We start from the raw sequence: 10,000 nt of genomic DNA, 5'->3' as shown, positions 1-10,000 counted from the left end.
ACCATCTGAGCTCTTCCATGATGGATCTTCCGGGGCGACGGTGGCACAGGAGCCAAGTGCTCGCCCTGTAACTGGAAGGTTGCAGGTTCAAGCCCTGCCCAGTCTGTCGCCGTTTTAGTGTCCTTGGGCAAGACGCTCAACCCCGCCTTACTTGCTGCTGCTGGTGGGAGGGACCGGTGGTACCTGTACGGCAGCCTGGTCTGTCAGTGACAGCTGTGGCTACATCGTAGCTCATCACCACCAGCGTGTGAATGGGTGTAAAGTGCCTTGGGGGGTTCCAGGACTCCAGAAGGGGCTGTGATTTCTGGGTCACACCTAACCTCTGGGATGTGTCTTCAGGTGTTGTCGGCTGCTTTGGCCTGGCTCCAGCATGATCTCCCCAGCAGGCGGAGGTTCTCGGCTGATGTGCTGAGCTGCGTTCGCTTTCCTCTCATGTCTCAGAGCTTCCTTTCAAAGATCGTTCACGCTGACCAGCTGTTCCAGAACGACGCAGCGTGTCACCACATGGTCATCAGTGAGTCACAGCTTGTCGTGTTCCTCCTTGTGGATGCTGAAGAGACGAGCTGGTCTTTCGTCCTAGATGGGATGCAGTACCACATGCTGTCGTGGGAAGACCGCCGAGACCTGGCCGAGATGAGCAGACCTCGCTGTGTGAAAAGGAAGCCCCGTATTGCTGTGCTGAAAAGCTCCGTGCCCTCGATGATCCACTTCTTCAACCCAAAGGTAAACCTTTAAAGTTCTTCACACCCTCGTCCACATTGGGACTTTAAACCGGATGGGCGTTTCATCGTCTCCCTTCATGCAGGATTCCAGCTGTACTCGCAGTACTTCCTCTTTTGGGAGTCGACAAAATGCTGCAGTGGTCTACTGTGATGGTGTGGTCTACATCCTGGGAGGCTCCAGTCTCTCAGGTCCCATGAAGTCCATCAACTGTTACAGCATCCAACAAGACTACCGGTTCTTTAAGTCGGGGCTGCCCACACCCTGCGACAGCCTAGCAGCCTGCGTTGCCCACGGCAACATCTACGTATCGGGAGGAGTAACGAAGGAAGGTGAGGAAGCTTTGTGCCGGATATTCAAGGCGACGTGTTTAATGCTGGAGACAGAAGGATGGATTATTGACATTTAGACAAACCATGCATAAGTTTATGTTCTGCCAAAGCTTTGGTGCATGTTTGCTGATGACTTGGATGCTGACCTGTCTCTAAAGACCTGTGGAGTTAACATCAGAACCTGACAGAGGCTAACATTTGACTAAACCGCTGGTTGATTGCAAACAAAGCCCAAAGTGGGCCATAGTGCCCTCGGCTGCTGCTCATTACGGGACTTTCCAGGATGAATGCTAATCGGTTTCCTAGAGGCTTCAGATTGACCCAACATTTGTTTGAGTGGTTCAGGTGACGGTTGTCTTGGTAAACAAGACTTCTAACGTTCTTGCTTCACGTGCAGACGGCAGGATTCTGCACCATCTTCTCTGCTTCAACACAAAGACGAGTTCCTGGCAAACGCAACCCAACATGTTAACGGCTCGCTGCTGTCACGGATCAGTGGAGCTCAACGGCCTCGTCTACGTTTGTGGAGGACTCAGCTGCAACAGGCTCTCTCAGTTCATCACCAACAGCTGCGAGGTGTATAACCCCTCCACCCAACAGTGAGTCAGGATCTCATTCCTGAGGTGAAAATGGCCAATCCTAGGCCACTCGAACGGTGACATCACAGCCGTGTTGAACCTGGAGTAGTGTTGCCGTTGACGTGCAGGATGGCAAAAGTGATTCTACAGATCAATACCAGATCAATACCTATCTCCATTAACTCTGTTTTCAGCTAAAGTCTAGCTAGCATTAGTCTTGCTACTGCACATCATCGGGGGGGCATCGGCAGTAGAAACCGGTTGTGTTTTTCAGATGGAGGGAGTTGTGCCCCATGACCCAACCCAGGAAGGACCATGGCCTGGTGGTGGTGAACAACCTGATCTATGCCATCGGAGGGGAGGGTCGGCAAGGTAATGAGCAGCTCTGGTGAGCGGTTGTAGCTCTCTGATGAATTTGTTTACGTTCCACAGGCTTCCTAAGATCCGTGGAATGCTATGACATCAGCTCGAACCAGTGGCGCAGCGCTCCACCGCTGCCCTACCCCATGATGGTGAGGTGTGCAGCTGTTGGGAATGAAATCTTCGTGTTGGCGGGCAAAAGTCAAAGGGCGGAGCTCCAAAGTGTTCTGGAGTTCCACACATACGACAACAAGTTGGTGTCCATGTAGAACAGACTTGTGTGGTTGCATAGAAGTGGCGTAACTGGCTTAGTCACATGTTTAAGCCGTAGATTTGTTTTCTTCTTGCCTTCTCCAGGTGGACCTCTTCTTACAGCATGAAGCAGTTTCCATTCAAAGACACTCTCATCTGTGTGGTGGACTAGTGTTTTAATCCAAGGCTGTTTTAATGGTTTTATTGTCCTTTTTAAATGTGTTTTGATAAATAAAAGCTGTTATGTTTGTCTATCAATCCTGTCTGTTTCCACTTGTGTTTACTATAACTGGCCAGGTTCACCAGTACTTCAGGTACATTTATACCTCCACCTTGGATTCTGGTTCGCCGTCCCAGGATGTAAACTTGCAGTTAGCATGGCCTGCTCAGCTGCTCTAGACTCTGTTGTCCCTCTAAAATCAGAAGTAGAACATTTCTGACCCCATGGTGTAGAAGAAAATAGACGAGCTGCATAGGTGCATCACTAGATCAGAAAGCGGTTAGAGCTGCTAGAAACGAGTATATTGTAAATCTAATCTCCGTGCATCTCGGTGACCAGCACAAGCTCCAACACCATTAATCCTCTGCTCCCTCCACTTTGACTAGTGCCCTATGCACCACACTCGGGAACTGCCTTCTGTAGAAAATCCAGGTTATTCGTTACAGCTTTGAGACCCCGGGACCTGCTACCCACGTCAGTACATCATGTCCTCCAGTTTGCTGCTTTGACTCTGCTTCACTTACAGATTTGGATAAACTGGGTCCTTGAAGCACTCAGGCTCTCCAGAAGACTCCCTTCCTCCAATACGGTTATGTGGGGTCCTCTAGTGGGCCCTGTCCTTCTGAACATTATCAATAACGTCTGCAGCCTTTAAAAGGCGCTTGTTCAACCACTGTGGGAGTAAAAACCAGGGCTAGGTCAAAATGACCTAAAGTTTCTGTCCAGTCTAAAATATTTAGAGAAAATGGTTAATGCTCAACTTTCATCTCCTCTGGAGAACTGCTTACTTCGATCCCGGCTCCGGACAGAAAATTCTGCTGTTGTGTCCTTGGCCAAGACGCTTTACCCACCTTGCCTGCTGGTGGTGGTCAGAGGGACCGGTGGCGCCTGAGCTCGGCAGCCTCGCCTCTGTCAGTGCGCCCCAGGGCAGCTGTGGCTACATCGTAGCTCACCCCCACCAGTGTGTGTGTGATGGAAATTTTCTATTTACTTTAGTCCTATTAACAAATCTAACTGAATGTCCTGAAACCACACGCACACACATTTCTTAGTAAATATTCTATTTGGTGAGAGATAAACTTTATTGTATTTATCCTAGTGGATCTATAAACGGATAAACTAGTAGTAGCACATCCAACGTCAAAGACAGTAAAAAGTTATTATCAGGAGAGGGAGAATGTTTAAGTGGTTAGCAGCAGTGTGCTAGACGATGGCCCCCTCCATGAGGCCACCACAGCTCAGCAGAACGTCATTGTAGCTTCTTCTGGGGAGAAAAACACTTAGAGAGAAAATAAAATTAACAGCTGAAACAGCAGAAAATAATACAGTTAAAGAGCAGATTGTAGAAGAAAGCAGTAGAGTGTGGAAAGTGGTCAGTGTGTCCTCCAGCAGTCTAAGCCTATAGCAGCATAACTACAGAGATAACTCTGGATAATCTATCCTATTTAGATGGAGGCATGTTGGAGGCAGGGCAAGGGAGAGTCGTCTTTACCGACTGTACACTCCACCTCCCTCTACTCCCCCACTTGTCCAAATTTAGGCTAACATCAGATTTTAACCATAGGCCCTATCAAATCAAAATGTTTTAAGCCTATTCTTAAAAGCAGACAAGGTGTCTGCCTCACGGACTAAAGCTGGGAGCTGGTTCCACAGGAGAGGAGCCTGACAACTAAAAGATCTGCCTCCCATCCTAATTTTAGATATTCTGGGAACCACCAGTAGACCTGCAGTCTGAGAGCGAAGTGCTCGGTTAGGAACGTATGGAACAATCAGATCACTGATGTATGATGGACCTTGATTATTAAGAGCTTTATATGTGAGAAGAAGGATCTTAAAATCTATTCTGAATTTAACAGCTAGCCAATGTAGGGAAGCTAAGACAGGAGAGATATGATCTCTCTTTTTAATTCTCATCAGAACTCTAGCTGCAGCATTTTGGACAAGCTGAAGACTTTTAACTACATTCTGTGGACTTCCTGAGAGTAATGAATTACAGTAATCCAGTCTTGATGTAATAAATGCATGAACTAGTTTTTCAGCATCACTCCTGGAAAGGATGCTTCTAATCTTAGCAATAGTCCGAAGGTGGAAAAAGGAAATCCGACAAACCCGTTTAACCTGGGATTTGAATGACATGTCCTGGTCAAAGATAACACCAAGGTTCCTTACTTTGTTCTCGGAGATTAATGTAATGCCATTCAGGTCAGGCGATTGGCTAAGCAATTTCCTTTTCTGGATTTCTGGTCCAAAGATGAGAACTTAAGTCTTGTCTTGATTTAAAAGCAAAAAGTTTAGAGTCATCCAATTTTTTATGTCCTCAAGACAAGCCTGTAATCTACCCAACCGATTAGGTTCATCAGGGTTAATGGATAAATATAGCTGAGTATCGTCAGCATAACAGTGGAAGTTTATCCCATGCTGTCTAATGATTTTACCAATTGGGAGCATATATATAGTAAAAAGAATTGGTCCAAGCACTGAACCTTGTGGTACTCCACAAGTAACCCTGGAGTATGAAGACGATTTGTCATGTACATTTACAAAATGAAATCTGTCAGACAGGTAGGATTTAAACCAGCCTAACGCTGTTCCTTTGATCCCTACAACATGTTCAAGTCTTTCTAAAAGAACATTGTGATCAACTGTGTCAAAGGCAGCACTGAGATCTAACAAGACTAGAACAGACACAAGATTCTTATCTGAGGCCATGAGAATATCATTTGTAACTCTCACTAATGCAGTTTCAGTGCTGTGATACTCTCTAAAACCAGACTGAAATTCCTCAAACAGAGCATTAGTGTTTAAATGCTCACATACTTGGATGGCCACTATTTTCTCCAGGACTTTGGATAAAAATGGAAGGTTAGATATTGGTCTGTAATTCATTGGGTCATCTGGATCCAGAGAAGGCTTCTTAAGTGAAGGTTTGATTACAGCAACCTTAAAATCTTGTGGTACATACCCATTTACTAAGGATAGATTGATTGTATCTAGAATGGGGGCAGTAACCAAAGGAAATGCATCTTCAAATAATTTGGTTGGGAATGGATCCAAAATGCAAGTGGAAGGTTTAGAAGAAGCTAATATTTTTGATAACTCTGAAAGCTCAACTGGATCAAAACGGTTCAAGCAAAGATGAGGTTCTAGAGTCACCTCTGATGCTGCCTCACTTACTGAGGAAGAAGAAATCGCATTAGGGAGGATGCTAAAGATTTTGTTTCGAATAGAATTAATTTTACTTGTAAAAAATCCCATGAAGTCATTGCTGCTGAGGGCTAAGGGAATAGATGGCTCAGAGCTATGATTCTGTGTAAGTTTAGCAACTGTACTGAAAAGAAATTTAGGATTATGCTTATTCTCCTCAATTAATGCTGAAAAATAAGCAGTTCTAGTTTGTTGAAGCTTATTTTTCCAGGATAGGTAGGCCTCCTCCTGGTGCGTAGAGCGCCATGTTCTCTCCAATTTCCTAGAGTTTTGTTTTAAGGCTCGTAAATGAGAGTTAAACCAGGGAGCTAACTTCCTGTCCCTAATTACCTTCTATTTTAAAGGGGCAACATCATCTAATGCCACACGTAAAGAGGAATTAACATGATGAACTAAGGCATCAATTTGTGAGGGGCTAGAACTGAAAATATTGCCCTCTGCTACGTGCCTCTGAGATGCTGAGGACAGTAAAGATGGAACAGTTGATTTAAAAGATGCAACTGCGTTGTCGGATAGAGACCGACTATAGTGAAATTTACTTTCATGTCTCGAGAACTCAGTTATAAAAAACTCAAAGGTTATCAGAAAGTGGTCCGAGAGGACTGGATTATGTGGAAAGATCCTTATTTCCTCACACTCTATGCCATAAGTCAGCACAAGGTCTAATGTATGATGGCAGGAGTGGGTGGAGCTATGTATTCTTTGAGTAAAACTAATTGAGTCTAAGATATTACTAAAGGCTACATTGAGGCTATCATTTTCAATGTCCACATGAATGTTGAAATCCCCCACTACAATGACCTTATCAGTATTTAGCACCAAATCAGATAAAAAATCAGAGATCTGATCCAAAAACTCAGAGTAAGGGCCTGGTGGACGATATAAAACTACAAACAAGAGTGGTTTTACAGTTTTGCTATCTGGATTAGGAAAACTAAGAATAAGATGTTCAAAATGTGGCAGGGTGGAGAAACATGGGCCCGGGCAGGATTCGATCCCCAGACTCCCGGGTGAGTCATGCACGCTAACCAGTCAGCCAAAGGGACATCCTCTTGCCAGGACGCATGAACAATCAGGACACGGTGACAGGATGCTCACACTGCCTCATCTTCCCCCCTCTTTCCACAAGCACATCCTCGTGCTCCCGCGCAGGTTGCCACAAACTTCACAACTTCCCTTTGGCTGACTTGTTAGCACGCACGACTCTCACCCGGGAGTCTGGGGATCGAATCCCGCCCGGGCCCATGTTTCTCCACCTTGCCACAAAAAAAAACTATAACTATTAATCTGTAAGGGACTGATTAATAAGTCCGAATGAAAATGGTTGCCACTCCTCCTCCTCGCCCTGTACTTCGAGCAATATGATGATTTAAATAATTTGAAGGAGTCGACTCGTTTAAGCTAACATAGTCCTCTTGCTGCAGCCAGGATTCTGTGAGAGAGAGCAAAGAGATCTGATTATCACAAATCAACTCATTAACTAACAAAGTCTTAGAAAAAATGGATCTAATGTTCAACAACCCACATTTAATGTTTCTAGTTTTCTGCTCAGTTGAATTTGTTCTAATATTTATGAGATTTCCATGATTTGCTTTATTAAGCCTGATATTTAATCTGTGTGGTTTTGGCCGTGGGCAGGACACTGTCTCTATGGGGTAGTGGGTGGGTAACAGTACAGAAGCTGCAGAGGGGTGGGTGAAACTACGACTCTGCTTCCTGGTCTGGACCACAAATTCCATGAAGACTGACCTGTACTCCAGGTCATTCCCCTCAGGCACACAGCCGACAATGGCAGAGTCATCTGAGAACTTCTGGAGGTGACAGCTGCTGGTGTTGTAGGTGAAGCCCGAGGTGTAGGTGAAGAGAAAGGTGAGAGCACCGTACCCTGTGGAGCTCCAGTACAGCACAACCACCTCAGATGTACAGTTGTGCAGCCTCACGTACTGTGGCCTGTTGGTGAGGTAGTTGATGGTCCATGCACCCTCATCTTCTGCTGCAGTAGACACAGCTGGATGGTGGTGAAGGCACTTGAGAAGTTGAAGAACATGGTTCTCACAGCGCTCTTTTGCATCTTGAGGTGAGTCAGAGCTCAGTGCTGCAGGTAGATGAGCGCATCCTCAACCCCGTGTTTGGTTTATATGCAAATTGCAGTGGGTCTATTTCTGGGGTCACCACTGAACGTAGATGGGTGAGTCTCTCCATGGTCTTCATCAGATGGGAGGTCAAGGTGACAGGTTTGTAGAGGTCTGGTTCCCTGGGATGTGATGTTTTGGGACCTGGAACCACACAGGAGGTCTTTGGATGGGGACCTGCTCCAGCTGGAGGCTCAGGTTGAACATGTGCGTGACCGCTTCCCAAAGCTGGTCTTTGAGCAGTCTGGGGCTGATCCCGTAAGGACCTGCTGCTTTTCTGCTCCGTTCTCTACTCAGCTGGTCCGAAGGAACTGGGGGAGTGGTGCTGAGGTGACATCATCCATCCAGCAGCTAAATGGGGCGTTTTGGTTTGTGAACAGGAACACGCCTTCTTATCTGGTTCCTGAACTGTTACTTTCACATCCGCTCTCATCGACATTTCAAAATAAGATGGTGATCATTTTGATTATTAAATAAAACCTTCATGGTAATATAGGATCGTTTCAAAGATGTATATTTTTGTATTTTTTTATTAGAAATGTTTTAACAACTTTGAACAGATTAACGTGGTTTCAACACCCGTTGCTGTCGGTGGAAGTCTCTAGCCTGACCAGCAGCGCGTTGGGCCCCATTCTTCAAGTCTTTAGTATGACCCGGCCGGGAATCGAACCCCCACCTCCCAGTCCCAGGGCGGGCCACTGAGAAGATTTAGCAACACAAACAGAATGCCAGCGGATCATGTGACATCATTCCCATTGGGATTTGTAACTAATTAAAATGCTGTTTTCAATTTTCAACACAAAAACATCTTTTCCAAATGAAAATGACATGAAAGTTTATTAAACTCGCTCATCGTTCACGGTGACGGTGACACGTTTCAGCTTTCCAGGTGAACGTTAAACGGTCCGCAATACTGAGTGGGTCCGCGGTGTCTGGTCCTTTTTCTCCGGACCAGAAGGTCCAGTCGGGCCCACACATGGACTAAAACATGGCCGCAGCCCCAGGATGAGCCAGTAAACGTCACAGCAGGAGGCTTCATGTCGGATTTCTCTGGAAGTGGGTTTTAGCCGACGGTGCCCCTTTGATCTCTACGTGCCTCCTTGGCTCCATCTTCCATCAAGAGAGGGTCAGCTCAGAGTTCTTCTCTCCCGCCGACTTTCCCAGGATTGTCCATGCCAAAGAACGAGGACGGCAGTCCACGGATGTCCCTTTCTCTCTTAACGAAGGCGGAGAAGGATGAGACGCAGTTCCCAATGAAGTGGTCGGCCTGTCCTAAGATGTAGAGGTCCGTTTGGGCCCAGTCTGGCTGCAGGGTCACAACCTTTACCTGCATAAAGGAAAACCCGGTCTGAAGTCACCCCTGAGAGGACCAGATGAGACCAACACAAAGTTCTGCTACCTTAACCCGAGTCACTGGGACCCACCTTGCCCTGAAACAGCTTCTCCACATCGCTGCTGTGGGACTCCGAGTCAGTGGCGATGTAGACGGAGCGTGCCGAGGTCTTCCTCACCCACAACCTCACGGCTCTGAGGATCTCAGCCAGGTCAGGGAGGCACATGGTGGAGGTGAGGGGGCGGGCGGTCTGGCGGTCGTAGCCGACACACTGAGGGGAGGCCATGAAGTGAGGTCCCGTCTCTCCGCTCTCCAGCAGCCTGCAGGCGTTTTGCTGTGAAGATTCAGAAGGAAAGGAGGTCATTTCTGTCCTTGTGCCTCCGGGAAAGTCGTCATCTCACCCAGTCGGAGCCGATCCGCAGGTGGATCCCGACGTACGGTCGCGTCAGCAGGGCGGCGATGTGCTCCTCCCCCTCCTCCCTCATCCGGTCTGACCAAACCATGTAGCGCTGCAGCCCCACGTGCTCCTGGATGACCGGGAACTGGGCCGGAGCGCCAGGAAGCGCCAGAACTGGGTGCTCAGAGGGTGGAAACCTGCTCCAGCGGAGTTGGAGGTCAAATGTGACATTTAGAATAAAACAGCTGCACACATCACCCTCTCACCTCTTCTTCCACTGAGGCTGATGGTAGCTGCTGAAGGAGATCCCCCCAAACAGAACCGACTCGTCGAAGTCCACGCCGGCGTGGTCCCAAAACGGGCCGAACGGGTTCCCGTCCTGCAGAGAGAGCAGAACCGACAAGAACCTCAGCTCCATAGTTCTGCCTGAAGGGCGTGTGTGTACATATGTGTGTGTGTGTGTGTGCGTGTA

At 47.3% G+C, this 10,000-nt stretch overlaps 2 protein-coding genes across 2 annotated transcripts in view; one reads left to right on the top strand and one right to left on the bottom strand.

Moving 5' to 3' along the window:
• The window catches only part of LOC107396517 (kelch-like protein 7), a 3,935-nt gene extending 1,439 nt beyond the window's left edge, over nt 1-2,496 (top strand). Inside the window, exons 6-12 of the mRNA XM_015976277.3 lie at nt 340-514; nt 581-723; nt 806-1,052; nt 1,450-1,651; nt 1,905-2,002; nt 2,063-2,243; nt 2,348-2,496. Coding sequence (XP_015831763.3) covers nt 340-514; nt 581-723; nt 806-1,052; nt 1,450-1,651; nt 1,905-2,002; nt 2,063-2,243; nt 2,348-2,414 — 1,113 coding nt within the window. The 3' untranslated portion in view covers nt 2,415-2,496. The remainder of the gene's footprint in view (nt 1-339; nt 515-580; nt 724-805; nt 1,053-1,449; nt 1,652-1,904; nt 2,003-2,062; nt 2,244-2,347) is intronic.
• A 6,266-nt stretch (nt 2,497-8,762) lies between these two features.
• The window catches only part of pofut1 (protein O-fucosyltransferase 1), a 10,002-nt gene continuing 8,764 nt past the window's right edge, over nt 8,763-10,000 (bottom strand). Inside the window, exons 4-7 of the mRNA XM_070544889.1 lie at nt 9,795-9,907; nt 9,533-9,725; nt 9,223-9,465; nt 8,763-9,125 (exon numbers count right to left, since the gene is read on the bottom strand). Of these exons, the coding sequence (XP_070400990.1) occupies nt 8,931-9,125; nt 9,223-9,465; nt 9,533-9,725; nt 9,795-9,907 (744 nt within the window). The 3' untranslated portion in view covers nt 8,763-8,930. The remainder of the gene's footprint in view (nt 9,126-9,222; nt 9,466-9,532; nt 9,726-9,794; nt 9,908-10,000) is intronic.

Source organism: Nothobranchius furzeri, chromosome 15 (genome assembly GCF_043380555.1).
Source record: "Nothobranchius furzeri strain GRZ-AD chromosome 15, NfurGRZ-RIMD1, whole genome shotgun sequence".
Classification (NCBI taxonomy): Eukaryota; Metazoa; Chordata; class Actinopteri; order Cyprinodontiformes; family Nothobranchiidae; genus Nothobranchius; species Nothobranchius furzeri.
The sequence above is the reverse complement of the archived record's forward strand: the minus strand, read 5'-3'. Positions and strand labels throughout refer to the sequence as shown.